General features: G+C 46.3%; 1 protein-coding gene across 15 annotated transcripts in view; it reads left to right on the top strand.

Moving 5' to 3' along the window:
* The first annotated feature begins 9536 nt into the window (after window positions 1-9536).
* Window positions 9537-18850, top strand: part of BPTF (bromodomain PHD finger transcription factor) — a 149689-nt gene continuing 140375 nt past the window's right edge. For 4 of the 15 annotated variants that reach the window (XM_060645640.3, XM_060645645.3, XM_060645639.3 and 1 more), the window contains exon 1: window positions 9537-10434. In XM_060645640.3, the coding sequence (XP_060501623.3) occupies window positions 9801-10434 (634 nt within the window). In that variant the 5' untranslated portion in view covers window positions 9537-9800. The remainder of the gene's footprint in view (window positions 10435-18850) is intronic. The other 11 variants (XM_060645648.3, XM_060645643.3, XM_060645644.3 and 8 more) reach the window with 7 other exon arrangements.

The following is an 18850-nucleotide window of genomic DNA, read 5'->3' as shown; positions in this document are numbered from 1 at the left end:
TTCTACCTAGGGGAAATAATACTTAATCCAGAGCAGCGCTGAGAGGGTTAAATGAGATAACATTTCATAATATAATACACTTAATCAATGATATGTTTGAATTACTGCTGACAAAAATTTTAATTTGTTTTTTTTTTAACGTTTATTTATTTTTGAGACAGAGAGAGACAGAGCATGAAAGGGGGAGGGTCAGAGAGAGAGGGAGACACAGAATCTGAAACAGGCTCCAGACTCTGAGGAGTCAGCACAGGGCCTGACGCGGGGCTCGAGCTCACGGACCACGAGATCGTGACCTGAGCCGAAGTCGGACGCTTAACCGACTGAGCCACCCAGGCGCCCCAATTTTAATTTGGTTTTTAAGTAAACTCTACCCCCAACGTGGGGCTCAAACTCACAACCCCAAGATCAAGAGTTGCATGTTCTCCTGAATGAGCCAGCCAGCTGCCCTGACAAAAAACTTTTTTAAAAAAGTTTTTCATGTTTTTAAAAAATTAATTAATTAATTAATTAATTATTTTTTGAGAGAGAGACAGAGAGAGAGCAAGCCGGGGAGGGGCAGAGAAAGAGGGAGCGTTCAGCGCCGAGCCTGATGTGGGGCTCGAACTCATGAACCGTGAGATCATGACCTGAGCCGAATCAACACAAATTTTACATACAGCAAAAGAAGCTGTCGGCACAAAGATGTTTGTGAAGTGCCGGCAAAAATTTGAAGCCAGCAAAATCCTCTTGTCGGAGCATTCTGCAGCCATTAAATTGTGAGAACGTATTGTAGAGTCATAGATACAAAGGCACTGGACAAAATGGGTGTATGTGGCCTCATCTTGGCTATGTAAATACATCCCCAACGTCCCTGGGCCTTTCCAGCCTGTGGGTTTAATGAAGCTACATTCACCTTTTACCCAAATTTCTCTGCCTCATTGCCCCCACCTGCTCCTGCAGACCTCTACAAAGGCCCTAAGGGACCTAGGGCGTAGCTAGAACCTACTTGCCCCTCCGTCCCATGTCCCCAGTATTCAAAACGTAGGTACTTGATAGACACAGCTACTCTTTTTCCAGGACTTTGCCCTTGCCAACCTCACAAAGGACGCCCCCCTGTAGGGTGACCAACCATCTGGTTTGCCAGGGCCTGAGGCCCTTCTTGGGATGCCAGCCATTTGGTACCCAAACTGGGAGAGTCCTTAGCAAACTGGGATACGTTGGCCCTCCTATCTCACTGCACAGGGAACTTCCAAGGCCACAAAGTTCTTAGGTGAGGTTTGTCTTCTCGGCAGGAACCAGGCTGTGTTCCTCCCAGAGTAAGGCCTGATGGATCACACAGAGGACTAGGTGAGTAGAAGATTTAGGCTTGGATTCGGGGGACTTTTCTCTGCTCCCAGGGAAGTGAGACAACCAATCAAAAGGTTGCTTGAGAAACAAGCGATCGAAGCATAGGTCTGGACAACAGGTGCTGGTCTGGGGGATGTGAACTTATGGTGGCTCATGAAGTCAAGGAAGCGGACTAGCGGATCTGGGAAATTTGTAATTAGGACAGCAGCTTGAAAATAATGACATGTGAGCCAACAGGTGTAGGGAAAGAAATCCACAAAAGAAATGAGGGGAGTGGCTAAAGAGATAGGAGGAAAAGTCGAATTTGAGGTTTGCAGTTTTGGGGCCCAGTCTCCCCAATCAGTTCTTGGTTTCCGTTTGGCCACGCCTTACCCCAGAGCCATTCTTAATACTGACTGATCTGTCTCTAGACTTCTCTTCCTTTTCTTCTAGTTCCTGGAATGTAAGTGATTCCCCAAAGTCTGTATGAGATACTCTTTTCTCTCTGCACTCTCTTCCACGATGACTTAATTTACCCGCATGGCCGCCGTTTACATCTCAACGAGGCCGGTTCTCAAATTCTACCTCCAGTGTCAATCTCTTCAGAGCTTCCATCCGCATTTCAAACAATCTCCTGGACATTTCCACTTCATTTCCCCACCAACAAGCCAAATCCAGCCTACTTAGTATGAACCGTGGCAGGATCATAATCATAGACGTTAGCATTGGAAGGAACCGTAGAGATGACCTAATCCAGACCTGCCACACCAGGGAGCTATGGCACACACTAGAGCACGGTGAATGAGATCTGGGCAGGTGGAGATGTTCATCCTCCCTGCCCTCAGAGTTCATCATCCTCCCTGGACATTTTACCTCTCTGTCCACTATGGCCTCGTTCTCTGATGGCCTTAAGAGAGTGGGGTCTGATAGTGAGCAAAAGACAACCATTGGCAGTCAGCTGCAGGGCACATCAGTGTCTACATAGAGAGGCTGGAGGGGTTTGGGACCCAGGTGCCCAAGGGTTGTGGGGAGCAATCTGGTGGAGAGGGGGGTATGGGTGAGTGTGTGTGGGGGGGTGGGGGGGTGTAGGGGTGAAGATCCTAGCGCAGAAGCTCAGAAACTGTCTTCGCGTACTTTTATTTTTTTACGTTTATTTATTTTGAGAGAGAGAGACAGAGAGAAAGCTCAAGTAGGGGAGGGGCAGAGAGCAAGGGGAAGAGAGGGTGGGGGGAGAGAATCCCAAGCAGGCTCCCCACTGCCAGCACAGGGCTGACACCCCTCGAGATCGTGACCCGAGCCGAAGTTGGACACCTAACCGACTGAGCCACCCGGGCGCCCCCTCGCACTCTTTTATGTTGGACAATTTTGCCTGTGGCTGATGTGCCGCAAACGACGTACAAGCCATTCTAATGATGCCTGTGTCTCGTTGTTATCTGGAAATACTAGCCACGAAAAAGTTTGATTGGCTCTAACATGAACAAGAAATTTCATGGGCGCGTTTGTCAATGAAAGAAAAGGAAGAGCTTTAAATATAACTCAAGTATAATTTCTACCGTGGTAAGTGTTGCAACGGTTATAAAAGACGCTTCGATTTTTTTATCACCTACTGCTGCAAACAGTTTCTTGTCATTTAAAGAGATCACTGTTAAAGCGTCTGGATCAGGAATTGCAAGAGCTATTTAAAACACAAAGCTGAGAATATAAAGTTAGGTCCCGGGATTCAAATTCAAGTTTGTCATTTAATACAAAAAAAAAGGGCTTTGGGGGAAGCGTTACAAATTCACTGTTTGATATCTTCTATCTACCGCTATATGTTTAAGTTTAATTTTTAGTACCATTGTACTTAGGAAGAGAACACTTTATTTTTACAAATGCAGTATGCCCCTGAAATGACCCTCTAGTTCCACTGGATGCTGTCATGTGAAAGGATTGGAAAGCACAGGTCTGACCTAGTCCCCCTCACTTATTCATGAGGAAACCCGGGCTCCACCAGGGTTGAGTGAGCTAAGGTCACAGAGCTAATCACTTCCTTCCTAAAGCAGCGCCTGTGCTGACTTTCTGAGTCTTAACAGCAGGTCTGTGACCATCACTCTCTGAGTCACTCAAGTCCAAGTCAACTCGTGTTGACTTCTTTCTCTGTGTGTCAGATCTCCCTCGGTCTCTATCCCCTCCCCGGGGGGAAGGAACCCTTCACATTATGGGAGCTGAAACCCAGGTCCTCCCCTCCCGGCCTTCCCCGCAGCCAGACTCTGTACTCACGCACACACGCATCCCAGCTTCGGAACTGGAAGCTGGCAGCGCTGTGGGGCAGTGCCCGGGGCCTAGTGTCAGTGTGTTACCAGGACAAGCTGGGACCTGTGCCAGGAGGCAACAACCAGGCTATCGCCAGCCTGATTTTGTGGCACTTCCTGGTTGCATACTCAAAGTCTGGTTCTTGGGCCCTCCCAGAGATCCTGTGAGCTGCAATCAGGCAGTGTTGGTTTCTGTTGCTTACAACCAAGAACCCAACTGGATAAAGAAATTGGAACCAGACTGGATGAAGTCTATAGACTCTCAGGGAAATGGGGTGGGGATGGTCTGGAGAGTCTTTTGAGCTGGATGAGAGAGAAAATGCTTCTTCTAATATTTGGGATTTATTTTCTATTTTATTTTATTTTTTAACATTTATTTATCTTTTGAGAGACAGAGCATGAGCAGGGGAGGGGCAGAGCAGGAGGGAGACACAGACTCGGACGCAGGCTCCAGGCTGTGAGCTGTCAGCACAGAGCCCGACGCGGGCCTCGAACTCACGAAGCACAAGATCATGCCCTGAGCCGAAGTCAGACGCTTAATGGACTGAGCCACCCAGGCGCCCCGAGATTTGAGATTTAAACACCCCACGGCAAAATGATTCAACAGAATATGCGTCACCTGGAATTAAAGGCAAGTCTTTAGAAGACTGAATGGCTGTAACCATAGAACATACAATGGATGTGAAAATTTTGACTGTGGGGTGTGGAGCTTTCTTCCGACAGTGCTGAATATTTGGCGACTCTCTTAGATTCACAAGACAAATATATACCACATTTAGATATATGCTGCTTAACACATTTTCTGTTTATTTATTTGTTTCTGAGAGAGAGAGAGAACTTGAGCAGAGGAGGGGCCGAGAGAGAGGGAGACAGAGGATCCGAAGCGGGGAGCCCAACGAGGGGCTCGAACTCACCAACCATGAGATCACGACCTCAGCCGCAGTTGGACACTTAACCGACTGAGCCACCCAGGCGCCCCTAACACGTTTTCTAAATGACCCGAAAGCTCGCTAACGTTGAGCAACAGCACGAAGCAAAAGGTTCTTCAGCAGATCTAGGCTGCAGCGCAAGGAACTGTGCTAAGTGGTTCCTCATGACCCGGTGGGTCCACTGGTGCTCCGTGAACAACCACATGCTGGGATGCTGTATAGAACCTGTGGCAAGCCCCCAAAAGAGCATCACTATGATGTGCTTAGGGTTTTTGGAGCAAAGCTTGCTCTCTTTGGCTAACAACCATTCTCCTTTTTCGAAACTGTTTTGTTTTTAAAATTTTTTTAATGTTTATTTTTGAGAGAGAGAGAGAGAGAGAGCGAGCACAAGTTGGGGAGGGGCAGAGAGGGAGACACAGAATCCGAAGCAGGCTCCTGTCTCTGAGCTGTCGGCACAGAGCCGGATGTGGGACTCAAACTCACGAGCTGTGAGATCGTGACCTGAGCCGCAACGAAGAGTCAGATGTGTGACCCACTGAGCCACCCGGGTGCCCCTCTGGAAACTGTTCTTAAGCTGCTGCTGGGCCCTGGCAAGACTGACAGTCTGGCCCTGGAGTACCAGGTGACCATGTAACCTACATGGCTTATCATGAGCCGAGTTATCTGTCCCCATTGGCCATCAAGTGCCCAGGAGTCCTCCCTTCCTCAAGAGGACGTGGAATATATAAGAGCAGGCCTGAGCATTTTTTTGGAAAAGACACAATCGTGCAACTCCCGATATGTTTACTCACATTTTACTATCATCCTCCCTCAATTCACAACTGCGGCCTCCTGGGAAACTCCTATGACCGTGTGACAAAGGAGGTCACTTGAGCTCGTTTTACAGATGGTGTCAGCCGGGAGTGGATTGCTAAGGGGTTATAGTTGCGCTTGCAAATGGTCTTGGAAGGACAATGGCGCAAGGGAATCGCCCAGTGGGTAGAGCTTTGAGGGGTATTCTCGTGGTCCTCTTTGCCTGGAGAAAGACTCTATACCAATTCATGGGCAGGTGGTCAGGGACTTCGATTGGTGACAAGGTCTGAGTGAGAGAACATAGACGAACCTCTCAGAGTAGACCGAGAAAGTAAGAGCGTTTGTGTCCTGCATGAACACTTACCAGAATGCTCCCACGGCTAAAGAAGGTTAAAGCTTGTGGACAAGAAGACCCGCCTTGTGGTTGTAGATCAAGCTCCTTTTCTAGTCAAGCTAATGCCTGTTGGTTGGGGTCACACAAACATGGGCTTCTCCTCGGTGAGGCTGACCTGGCTGTGGCTACTGCTGAGTGCCCATGTTTGCAGGAATCATTAGAATGGATTCTTTCTCTCACGGTGGGTACAGTGAGTCAAGCCTCTTTGGGAAGAGGCTTACACTGAATTTGGATTTGCTTTTCCCACCAGCAATGCTTTCACCATCGCTCTCCTAGATGGGTTTACTACAGACCTTATTCGCCATCACGGTGTCTTATATATACATCATGGCACCTGTCTTAGTCACTTTGGGCAAATTACCATAGTCTGGGGAATCTTTTTCTTTTTAATGTTTATTTATTTTTGAGAGAGAGGGAGAGACAGAGTGCAAGTAGGGGAGCGGCAGAGAGAGAGAGAAAGAGAGAGAGAGAGAGAGAGAGAGAGAGAGAGAGAGAGAATCTGAGGCAGGCTCCAGGCTCTGAGCTGTCAGCACAATACCCAATGCAGGGCTCAAACTCACTGTGGGATCGTGACCTGAGCTGAAGTTGGGTGCTCAACCAACTGAGCCACCCAGGCGCCCCAGCCCCATCTCCTAATACCATCACATTGGGAGGTACAGTTTCAACATATGAATTTTTGGGTATGCAAACATTGGGTCCAAAACAGCATCTGACCGAGGAACTAAACAGTGAAAGGAGGAAAGAAACTGGCTGTCCTACTGGACTCCTAGCCCTGTTGTGGACCCCAACAACTGGCTTTGTAGTCAATGGTCCATGGAATACAGCTACCCAGCCAGGTGGAAGACAAAAGCTCGAGAGTGTGGATTCCATTTATACTTGGACCCAGCACTTCTGGAGGTGTTCGTGTCTTTCTCAGGAGTTCCTTTTCTGTTTAAATGAGCTAGAGTCAGTTTCCATTGCTTGCAACAAAAATACCTCTCGGGTATCTGGCTGGCGTAGTTGGTAGAGCATGGCACTCTTGATCTCAAGCTTGTGAATTCAAGCCCCACACTGGGCATAGAGCTTACGTAAAAACAACCAACCGACCTCGGTTTATGGCATCTAATTTTTTTTTTTTTTTTTTTTTGTAAAGGTCTTCCTCCACTACTAGCTTGCAAACCCTAAAGGCTGTCCGCAGTTTTACTATCTTTGTATTCCCTATAGTATATAAAACACTGTGTTTAAAAAGATTTTTTTAGGGGCGCCTGGGTGGCTCAGTCGGTTGAGCGTCCGACTTCAGCTCAGGTCACGATCTCGCAGCCCGTGGGTTCGAGCCCCGCGTCGGGCTCTGGGCTGATGGCTCAGAGCCTGGAGCCTGCTTCCGATTCTGTGTCTCCCTCTCTCTCTGCCCCTCCCCTGTTCATGCTCTGTCTCTGTCTCAAAAATAAATAAACGTTAAAAAAAAAAAAGATTCTTTTAAATGTTTATTTCATTTTGAGAGGGGGGTGAGGTGGGAGGGGCAAAGAGAGAGGGAGACAGAGGATGCCAAATGGGCTCATCGCTGACAGGAAAGAGCCCAAGGTAGGGCTCGAACTCACGAACTGTGAGATCATGATCTGAGCCAAAGTCGGATGCTTAACTGAGCCACCCACGCCCCCTAAACTTTTTTTTAAAGATTTTATTTTTTAAAGACTGTTTCTAAGAAATCTCTACACCCAATGTGGGACTTAAACCTACAACCCGAGATTAGAAGTCTACCGACTTTTGGCACTTTGCTGGTTCTACCAACTGAGCCAGCCAGATGTCCCAGAATGCTGTGCTTTACATAGGGAAGGATACAGGTTGCAAACTTGTAGACTCTGGACTATATCTGAACTGCATTTATTTTGACCAGTCTGAAGTGTTTTGTTTTTTGTTTTTTAATTTTTTAAAATGTTTATTTTTGAGAGAGAAGACAGAGAGACAGAGTGCAAACGGGGTAGGGACAGAGAGAGAGAGAGGGAGTCGCAGAATCCAAAGAGGCTCGAGGCTCTGAGCTGTCAGCACAGAGCCGGACGCGGGGTTCAAACTCACGAACCATGAGATCATGACCTGAGCTGAAGTCGGATGCTCAACCAACTGAGCCACTCAGGCACCCCGTGTTTTTGTTTTTTTAATCGACTTGGTGGCCCTATATAAACCAAGAGATTTCCTATGAAATGCACACTTCCACCTTCCCTCGAAGAATTTGAAGATCTCACTATTTTACACCCATATTTCTATAGCTGCCCTCTGTAAACAAAGCACAGGCTCTTCCATTTGCCAGTCTTCACTTTGCCCACTTTGTTTTCTTTGCTTACGTGGTCCTTGAAGGCCTATAAATTCGCCACCCTTGATGAAATAGAATTATACTGAGTTTACTTGGCAATTAACGCTTGTATTTTCATTTTCATTTCACTTGTGTTCTATTCTTCTAATTAGGTTGTACTAAGCCACTTGGTGGACAGAATCCTCCTAACTATTTTTAAATCACTTTTTGGGGGCGCCTGTGTGGCTCAGTCGGTTAACCACCTGACTTTGGCTCAGGTCATGATCTCGAGGTTCATGAGTTCGTGTTTGAGTTCCAGCCCCGCCTTGGGTCTGTGCTGACAGCAAAGAGCCTGGAACCTGCTTCAGATTCTGTATCTCTCTCCCTCTCTCTGCCCCTCCCCAGCTCGTGCTCTGTCTCTCTCTCTCCCTCAAAAATAAATAAAAACATTAAAAAAAATATCACTTTTTGGTTGTCACATATTCGTTTTTTTTTTTGTTTTTTTTTTGTTGTTTTTTTTTTTTTTAAGTAGGCTTCAGGAACAGCGCAGATCCCAACTTAGTGCTTCAACTCAGGATCCTGAGATCAAGACCTCAGCTGAGATCAAGCGTCCCATCCTTAACCGACTGAGCCACCCATACGCCCCTTGATAGATATTAATACATGTATAAAACTTTTCTCTAATCCCGAGCTGACCTTGATTCCTGTGAGTTGAACACCTGACTTGGTCTGGCGGTGCCTGACACTTCATCATCATGATTCATTCCCTGGGCTAAGCTGAGATCTAGTGACTTTAAGAAATTAAAATTATTTCCAGAAAAGATAACACAAACACACAACATTTCGAACTAGGTTTTAGGCGGGAAGTCATCCTTTCTACTGCTAATAAGAAATTGGAAAGTTCTTGCCGAGGTGGTCGAGTTTCTAGCTGGGACACTGGGAAAGGTGGAAGGAGACTGGAATGTAGCTGCGTTCCGGCTGAGGCTCTTCGGGTGGGGATTTTATCCACTGAATCTCAGAGCGACTTTCCCTCAGGGTCTGGCAGCCCAGGGCGTGGTTCCTGGCACAGCCCCTGGGTAGTTGTCATTGGGATCAATTTTAGGATTGTCTAGAACCAGGTCTTAGGAGTTTCACATTTCTGGGGGCTCGTCTCCCCGGGCCCCGGTTAATTTCCCTCTCGCGCTGGTGCAGGCGGCCCCCTCCGGACATCTTTTGGCTCTTTTCAGCATCAGTTTCCCCCAAGGGGGCGGGAGGGGGACGAGTATGGAGCCGCTCCTGCCCTCCTCTCAGAGCCGGGGAAGAGGAGACGTGAGAGGGAGGATCTGCTGAGTCCAGGCGCCGGCGGGGACTCCGCCGAAGCAGTAGTCTCCCCTGGCCAGTGCCCCGGGGCACTTCGCGAGCACTGCGCCCCTCTCCGCCGCGCCGCCCGAGTCCGCGGTCCAGCCGCGCCGCGCGGAGGCGCCCCTGCTTCCCCGCCCCCGACCCGGCGCTCCCGCGCTCCCCCTAGCGGCCGCCGCGCGGCCTCGCTCCGTCCCAGGCTCGTCGGCGGCGCAGCTCACGTGACCGCGCTCCGGGCCTGCGGCCGCTGTCGGTTCCCCCAGTCACCGAGCGAGAGGGAAGAAACAAGATGGCGGCTGAAGGCGATCCGGAGTGGGGCCCCAGCAATTCGGATTGAGCCTTCTCCCTCCACCCGCTTCCGCCGGCCGGGCCCCTCCCGCCCGGCCCCGCGGGCCTCCCCACCCGGCCCCGGCGCCCCCCACCGCCACCCCTCCGCCCGCCCCTCCCCCCTCCGCTTTCCCTTCTCCCCCCGCCTCGGCTCCGACATGAGGGGCCGGCGGGGCAGGCCGCCCAAGCAGCCCGCGGCTCCCGCTGCGGAGCGCTGCACCCCGGCCCCGCCGCCGCCGCCGCCGCCTCCGCCCACGTCCGGACCCATCGGGGGGCTCCGCTCGCGGCACCGCGGCAGCAGCCGGGGCAGGTGGGCCGCCGCCCAGGCTGAGGTGGCGCCCAAGACGCGGCTGAGCTCGCCCAGGGGGGGCAGCAGTAGCCGGAGGAAGCCGCCGCCGCCGCCGCCGCCGCCGCCGGCCCCCCCCAGCACCAGCGCCCCGGGCCGGGGGGGGCGAGGAGGCGGGGGCGGCAGGACGGGGGGCGGGGGCGGCGGCGGCCACCTGGCCCGGACCACCCCGGCCCGGAGGGCCGTCAACAAAGTGGTGTACGATGACCACGAGAGCGAAGAGGAGGAGGAGGAGGAGGACATGGTCTCCGAGGAGGAGGAGGAGGAGGAGGAGGAGGACGGCGACGCCGAGGAGACCCAAGATTCCGAGGACGACGAGGAGGATGAGATGGAGGAGGACGACGATGATTCCGATTATCCGGAGGAGATGGAAGACGACGACGACGACGCCAGTTACTGCACGGAAAGCAGCTTCAGGAGCCATAGCACCTATAGCAGCACTCCAGGTACCCACCCAGCCCAGTTGCTGCAGACTCCTTCCCCACCTCCTCTACCCTCCCCCCTTGCTCGCTCCCTCTCTGGTCTCCCCCCACCCCCACCTCCCCCCCCAAACGGAGGGGAAATGCGACGGCACATCAAGTGGCAAAAAACTAGATTTACAAGAGGAAAGAGGCGCATTGTTCAAAATGGAGATTGCATTGTTGCAGTTTGCAGGCCACACACTCGCTCTTTCTCTCCCCCCAACCCCCTCTTTTTCCTCTTCAAAATTTGTGCCAGTGCAGTGTCTCCACCGGGCAGGATTGAAACTTTGGCACACACATTTCCATTGCATTCATTTTTCTCCCCTTGTTTTGGTTTGGTTTTTGGAATGAAAGAAGCCTCTTGTTTTGCAAACCTCTTTGCATTTCTAATGTGGTTTCTTTTAGATTTTTATTATATATCTGTTCCTTAAAAGGGAATTGAGGATTTAGACAGATTGTGGCACACAGATACACAAAAACATGCTTCTCTTCACACTCCTAGCAGTGTGGTTTTAAAATTGTGTTAAGGAAATGGATCAGTGGGGTTAGTAGGGGAGCCTTATCTGGTCCTGTGTGTTTGTTTTTATTCTCGGGTGCTAATGGGCTCGTGCAACAGTTGCTAGTAAATGGCTGATTAAAAAGCAACGTAGAAAACCAGACGAAACCAAAACGAATTTGGCAGTACATTCGATTCCAGGTCATTTTGGTAAAATCCAAAATAAAAGTAGGAAAGCGTTAGCAACACGCGGCTTAGCTAATTCGATCCCTTTGCTTCGCCTGAGAAATGCAGTTTCGGATCACCTGTTGCAGAAGATGTATAGTTGATCATGCAGACATAATTGCTGAAGGTGAACTTTTGGACTAACTTCTAAGTTACACAGCAGAAGTGCGTGGGGATTTATTACAAAATGACTTTTTTTTTTTTCCCCCCATTCTGTTTCTAAGGATAAGTCTTCCTTGGATGTGTAATGAATTTCTCCAGGGTGACTTCTCTCCTTTTTTCTCACAGAAAGTTTCTCTGGGCTGGTGCTGAGATGCATTTGTTTTGTTTTGTTTTGTTTTGATTTCAAACACACAATTGCTGCTTTGTATTAAATACGCAGTTGCAGGTTACTAAATTGTGAAAAAAAAAGTAATTTGTAACAATAGCCTACAAGATTCTTCCTTTACATTTTCATTAGTCTGGATTAACTAAATTAGATTCCAGTTTTACGAGCATTTACAAAGTTAAGTTTATGAAGAAATAGGATGTTAACAAAGTAATTAAGGTGTGTCACTGGTTTTAAAAAGAGACTAGGGTAGCAGAAGAGGTTAAATTAAAATATTTCCATTTTTTTTTTATAAATGCTTAACTACTTATGGAGGAGTGTGTTAAGCCAGACTAGACTCATATGGGTTGTCTTAACAGCAAGTGCAGAAGGTAATTTTTTTGCCTGACAGAATAGTTAGTTGCCTGCCTTTGCCCGGTTGGGGGGGTGGGGAGAAGGAAGGGAGGCTGGGAGGAGATTGAAGGGAATGAATCAAGTTCAAGTATTTATGTCTTGCACGTAGAAGGAACTGCATGCCACTTTTCATTTCTCGCCAAGTTCGTATCTTTTATAGTAGTAGTTTTTACCTTACGAAATCGCATGTGGTTCTTTCTGCCCAGAATTGAAAGACCCAGAGAGACTGAATTACACTATCTGAGCAAGTTATTTGGGGCTAGACAGAGCCGAGGCATTTTGGCAGGGTTGTTCAGCTAACTTTGACCTCTCTTTGAGGGACCAGCAGGCAATACTTAGGGTTGAGAGCTTGTGTGTATGCCGACTTAAATTACAATTTGTGTTTAGGTGTCCTTTAAAAAAAAAAAACAACAAAAAGCAAATTTGTATATTTGTGTACTTCCGTGACATTTTGTTTTTATTAATGATATTTGTATCCTACCTGGTAGGATTCTTGTCCTATGTTTACATGAAGTTAAGGCTTATATTTTTTGTATTAATCTTCTATCCCTTGCAGTTCCTAGTACAGTATCTTGCACATAGCAGCCACTCATCAAAGATTGGTTAGATAAATGATGGTTAGGTAAGAGCTGTAATAGATGGAAGTTTTGATAATTCTACAATGGGTGCCATAGCTCCTAAATATTTGGGATTTGGGAAACTAACATTTAGTCTAAGTAAATTTTGATAGTTTGACCCAGTGAGTGTTTTTAGTCGCAGAGTTAGCGTGTTTCGTTTACGCTATTTCATATTTTGTACGGCTATTTCATATTACTTGCCAGGCATTTGCCTCTCTTTATTGGATGTGGTGTTAACTTGTTGGACGATTTACTTTTTAAAGCACATTATTTCTCAAGATCAGGGTAAAAGGGATCATGCATTTTGTGTTCTAAACTTTGAGAATATGTCCACTTGGCCGGAATGAGTAACAGTGCATGACAGTGAGTTGTTGAGGCTGAGCACCAGTTTCTTTGGTTTTATTGTCTGTACTTCCAGACAATAAAGGCTGGGAAGGAGGCTGTCAGGTAAATGTGTGTGTATATGTGTATGCTTGGGAAGAAAAAAACATTGTGGGACTTGATATCCCAAGAGCACATAAAGAAATAGGATTGGTGGCTTTGAATCCTGTACTGTCAAAGGATTACTCTTTATTGGTAATTTAGAACAACTTGATTGATTTTCGTAGACTAGAACTTTGGCTTAAGTACTAACATGTTAAATTCCCAGCAAAAGAAATTATTCACTAGTTTATTCGTATATCGACTACTATGTAGGTAATATGACTATTCATGATGCAAAGACGTTGGTTGGTACTACAAGCTTACTTTTCTAAAACCATCAATTTTTTTAAAAGTTTATTTATTTTGAGAGAGAGAGCGCATATGAGCAGGGGAGGGGCAGAGAGCGAGAGCGAGAGCATCCCGAGCAGGCTCTGTATTTGGGTCCACAAAGGGCTCAGACTCCTGAACCGTGAGATCGTGACCTGAGCCGAAATCAAGACTGGCTCAACGGACTGAGTCACCCAGGTGCCCCCCACCATCGATTTTTTTTTTTAAGTTTTTTTTTTTTTTTTTTTTTTTTTTGGTAATCTCTATTCCCAATGGGTAGAGATCAAGAATGGCATGCTCCACCAACTGAGCCAGCTAGGTACCCCTAAAATCATAGATTAACAAGTTTTTTTCATTGGAGAGTTAAATGTTTACCTTTTATGGAGAAAAATTTTAAATGGGTACATAAGGTATTCACATGACAGTATGATAGAGATGACAGTTTGTTAATATAAAATTGAAATCATCTAGTTTTTTCAGCTAGAGGCATTTGGCTAAAAAGTCTTTTATTTATTTTTATTGTTTAATTTAGAATATTTTAGCCTGTAGGTTGTATGATATATTTTGTCAACACACTGAGAAAGACTATATAGAAAATGTGTTTTATTTTTTTATTTTGATTTATTTTTTAAATGTTTATTTTTGAGTGGGGTGCCTGGGTGGCTCAGTCGATTAAGTGTCCGACTTTGGCTCAGGCTGTGATCTCACGGTCTGTGAGTTCGAGCCCCACGTCGGGCTCTGTGCTGACAGCCCAGAACCTGGAGCCTGCTTCAGATCTGTGTCTTCCTCTCTTTCTCTGCTCCTTCCCTGCTCACGCTCTGTCTCTGTTTCTCAAAAATAAATAAATGTTTAAAAAAAAATTAAAAAAACTAAAAATGGTTATTTTTGAGAGAGAGAGAAAGCACGAGCAGGGGAGGGAAGCAGGTGGACAGAGCATCTGAAGCAGGCTCTGTGCTGACAGCAGAGAGCCGGATGCGGGGCTGGAACTCATGAACCATGAGATCGTGACCGGAGCTGAAGTCAGACACTTAATCGACTGAGCCATCCAGGCACCCCAAAAATGTGTTTTAATAGGCATTTGGTGGAATTCTGGCAGCACCTTAAAATCAAGCATTTGCTAAATTAAAAAAATTAAATCATACTTGAAACGGAATTTTTTTTTTTTTTTTTCATGTAACCTGTGTGGGACTTCTGAGGTATTATACTTAGTTGGAATTATGAAATTTGGAACCTCTGATGACTTCAGAAAGCCAAAGACCTGGTGGTACCCTGGGAGAGTAGGTGATTTATATCCTCTAAGGATTATGACAGAGAACAGTGGCCTCTATGCCATGAATGAACTGTAGATTTATCTGAAGCAGAATTTGTTACTGGTTTGGCATTATTTATTCCAACCAGTGTCAACCAAGTATCTTTTCAGTGTTTGTGTAATTCCTGATTGCTACAAGTCAACTACAAAATGCAGTAGAGATTTAGAGGAGGATGAGATCATACCCTCTTTGGGGGAATTGGTGTGGGTATATGCTTTCTGGATGGGCATGTGCAAGGTGATGATGGATAGACCAAGGGAGGGAGGAACATGAACTAAGGCACTGATTTTTTTCTTTTTTTTTTTAAAGATTTTCTTTTTTTTTTTTTTAATTTTTTTTTCAATGTTTTTATTTATTTTTGGGACAGAGAGAGACAGAGCATGAACGGGGGAGGGGCAGAGAGAGAGGGAGATACAGAATCGGAAACAGGCTCCAGGCTCCGAGCCATCAGCCCAGAGCCCGACGCGGGGCTCGAACTCACGGACCGCGAGATCGTGACCTGGCTGAAGTCGGACGCTTAACCGACTGCGCCACCCAGGCGCCCCAAAAAGATTTTCTATTTAAGTAACCTCCACACCCATCGTGGGGCTTGAACCCACAACCCTGAGATCAAGAGTCACATGCTCCACAGACCGAGCCAGCTAGGCACTGATTTTAAAGTGTGGGCAGTCTTAAGTAACCTGGTTTAGCAAGAGCATGAGCATGTAAATAAGAAACTGTAGGAGTGCCTGCATGGCTCAGTTGGTTAAGTATCTGGCTCTTGATTTCAGCTCAGGTCATGATCCCACACTTCGTGGGTTTGAGACCCACGTCGGGCTCTGTGCTAACAGCTCAGAGCTTGCTTGGGATTCTCTCTCTCTCTCTCTCTCTCTCTCTCTCTCTCTCTCTCTCCCTTTCTCCCTTTCTCCCTCCCTCGTCCCCCCCACCCACTCCTCCCCTGCTCTTGCTCTCTCAAAATAAATATGCATTAAGAGAAAATTAAAAAAAAAAAAACCGTAAAGGTCTGTCGTTGGGCAGTATCTAGAGAACCAGGCTATAGTGTTTGTACTTTCCGGCTCTCATCTGTAGGGTAAATTTCAGGCTGGATCAGTGATCCTCTGTCATTTTTCATTCCTGGAACACCCGGGGGATGTGCTGTATTCCCATCAGCAGCACGCAGGAGAATGAAACAAAACCAAATCAAATCATGGAGACTCTTGTTAAGTCACCATTGCAGCCAGCTCATTCCCCCCAAATTGAGAGTATTACTGGAGGAGGTAGTTTCTGAAGCTGCCCCCTACCCCATCTGTTTCAATTCTGTTTCATTTGCGGGTATTGGTGATCGATCAGAAGATCTGGAAACAAGTGGAATATGATTTTAGTGGGATGTTAGCAAGTTTAGCATGGCTTCTGTTCTGTAGGATGGATTGGAAGGTGAGGTAGCTAGTGGGGATCTGGAGAGGTTTGGAAGCACTGAATGGAAGATCAGTTCAGGAGGTTCCTCAGAGTTCTCCAGGCCTCGACAACATCAGAAGTGTAGACAGAGGAATGCATCACATAGGCTTCTGGAGGAACGGCCGTGTTTTGAGTGGCAAGAGGAATTCAGGATTATAAGGGAAATGAGCGGGATCTGTTTTCAGGTATCTGTATCTGAAGAGGTTAAACATGAGAAGCGAAAGAAAGAAAATGAGGGCCTCAACGAGTTATTAAAAAGTTGGGCAGCCTGATCTGTGAGTGGCGAGCAGGGACATCTGAGGTGTGCAGTAGTACGCTGTCTTGTGTACAGTTCGCGTCCATCGTCTTTCCCGGCGAGTACTTGGAAGCGGAGCTATGTACTGAAACGTGTATGGACGGCAGGACTGGGGTTGTTGAGGCCGGGAGCTCTGATCTAGTCCAGTAGACTCTCTCTTCGTCTTCAGTACCTGGTGTGCTCCCTGTGCCTGCAGATCCCTGGAGGGGGTATACAGGGGCTGTAAGGTGGTGATTGTGGTGGGGGACTCAGACCGGAGCAGATCCTAGCAGATACCCTCTTTGCATTGAATTGATTCCTCCCTTCTTGCCCCTTAGCCAAGCCCGAATCTCATCTCGAATCCCGCTTCCTGCTTTCCAGGAGGCATCTCCCAGAAGTCTTCCCAGAGTACTGTTGCTCACCTTGGTCTTTTTTTTCTCTTTGAATGCCTGCTTATAGCCTATATCATAGGCTCAACTTCATAGTTGAGCACTAGTTTAGCATTGACCCTCATTCTAATTTTTTCATGCTTTCAGTTCTTTAAAATGGTTAAGCCTCAGGAGGCAGAACATTTCTTTAAAAAAACACAAAACTTACACTTGCAAAATGCACTTTAAGAGTTTATCTTTTTAAGTAATCTCTACACCCAATGTGGGACTTGAACTCATAATCCCAAGGTAACTGAGTCAGCCAGGCATCCCGGCAAAATTCACTTTAAAAGTGCGTATATGTAAAATCATATAGAAAGAATGAAAGTGCCTATAACTCAATGTAATTATGTTTTAATTGTTTTGTTTATTGGTATATGTAAAATTATTTTATATTTTTCTAGCTATTAAGTTCTGTTACTCAAATACTACGTTTTGACTACTGAATGATTTTTTAAAATAGTAACAGTAATAGCTAACATTGATTGGACACCTAAATTACTGAATAACTCTCAAACAGTATTTATTATTTTTTAATTTTTTAAATGTTTTATTTATTTATTTTTAGAGAGAGCATGTGCGCATGTCTGCACACAAGCATGCATGAGTGGGAGGGGGGCAGAGAGAGAATCCCAAGCAGTCTCCATGCTATAAGTTTAGAGTCCCACTTGGGGCTGGATCTCACTAACCATGAAATCTTGACCTGAGGCAAAATCAAGAGTCAGAGGTTTAGCCAGCCGAACCACCCAGGAACCCCAGTAATTCAATTTTTTTAAGTCTTTTTTTTTTTTTTAAGTTTATTCATTTTTGAGAGACAGAGAGAGAGAGAGAATGGGGGAGGGGCAGAGAGAGGGAGAGAGAGAGAGAATCCCAAACAGGGACCATGCTGTCAGCAAAGAGTCCACTGTGGGGCTTGAACTCACAAACCCGTGAGGTCATGATCTAAGCTGAAATCAAGAGTCGGACGCTTAACCAACTGAGCCACCCAGGCATCCCCCAATAATTCATTTTTTGAAACAACAGCTTTATTGATATAAATATATATATTTCATAAAATTCACCCTTTTTTAAAGCGTCTAATCGAGTGTTTTTTAATATATTCACAGAGTTGTGCAGCCATCGGCATTCCCTAATTTCATACCAGTTTTTCATATCTTCCCCCAAAAGAAACCCGTACCCATAGCAGTCACTCCCGGTTCTCTCTTTCCTCCATTGCCATCCCCTGACAATAACTATTTTCATTCTGTGTTGATTTGTCTTTTTTGGATGAAATCTCATATACATGGAATCATACAACATGTAGCTTCTTTCACTTAGCATAATGTTTTCAAGGCTCATGCGTGTTGTAGCATGTAGCAGTACTGTATTTGAAGAATAGTCCATTATATGGACATACCACATTTTGTTTATCTGTTCGTCCAGTGATGGAAATTTGAACTGTTTCCACTTTTTGCCTGTTGCGAATAATGCTGACATCAACATTTTGTGTGTAGGTTTTTGTCTCCACAGTGTTTTCGTTTCTTAAGGGTGTAACCTGGGAGTGGAATTGGCTGATCATTATAAATACAGTCTTGATAAAATCATTTTGATCGGACATTTTGTTCTGATAGTCTTAAAACCGTTCTCTTAACGCTGAATGAGAGCTGGGTTGTAAGTCTTTCATATTATCTGGGATTTTTGGACTGCCTTAGGTCATTTTGGATAATTTATTCCGGAAGGATTTGTCGGAAGACTACTGTGAGTGGAGTCATACCATTGATTTCCACACTGTGAGTGTGGGGACTTGTGGCAGGCACCTGCGAGTGTGAACCCACCACAAGATTTTAGGCTGTTAAGATGTACGAGAATCTGAGGAGTATAGATACATTTTGTCGTGCGTGTCAAGGATGTAAAGAGGTGGCATGGAGCACAGAGATTTAAAGTGGAGAATCTGGACCAGACTTCATGAATTTGAATCTGGGCTCTGTGGTGAATGGGCCATTTGCTTAACAGTGTCTCACTTTGCTCATTTGTAAAATGGAGATATCATAGCATTTGATTCAGGGTGTTGTGAGGATTAAATGGCTAATACATGTGAAACGCCTCGGACAGTGGCACATGGTATAAAGATTCAACAGATAGTAGCTATTATCATCTGTTGGTACGT

Source organism: Panthera onca, chromosome E1 (assembly GCF_046562875.1).
Source record: "Panthera onca isolate mPanOnc1 chromosome E1, mPanOnc1 haplotype 2, whole genome shotgun sequence".
In the NCBI taxonomy this organism is placed as follows: Eukaryota; Metazoa; Chordata; class Mammalia; order Carnivora; family Felidae; genus Panthera; species Panthera onca.
The sequence above is the reverse complement of the archived record's forward strand: the minus strand, read 5'-3'. Positions and strand labels throughout refer to the sequence as shown.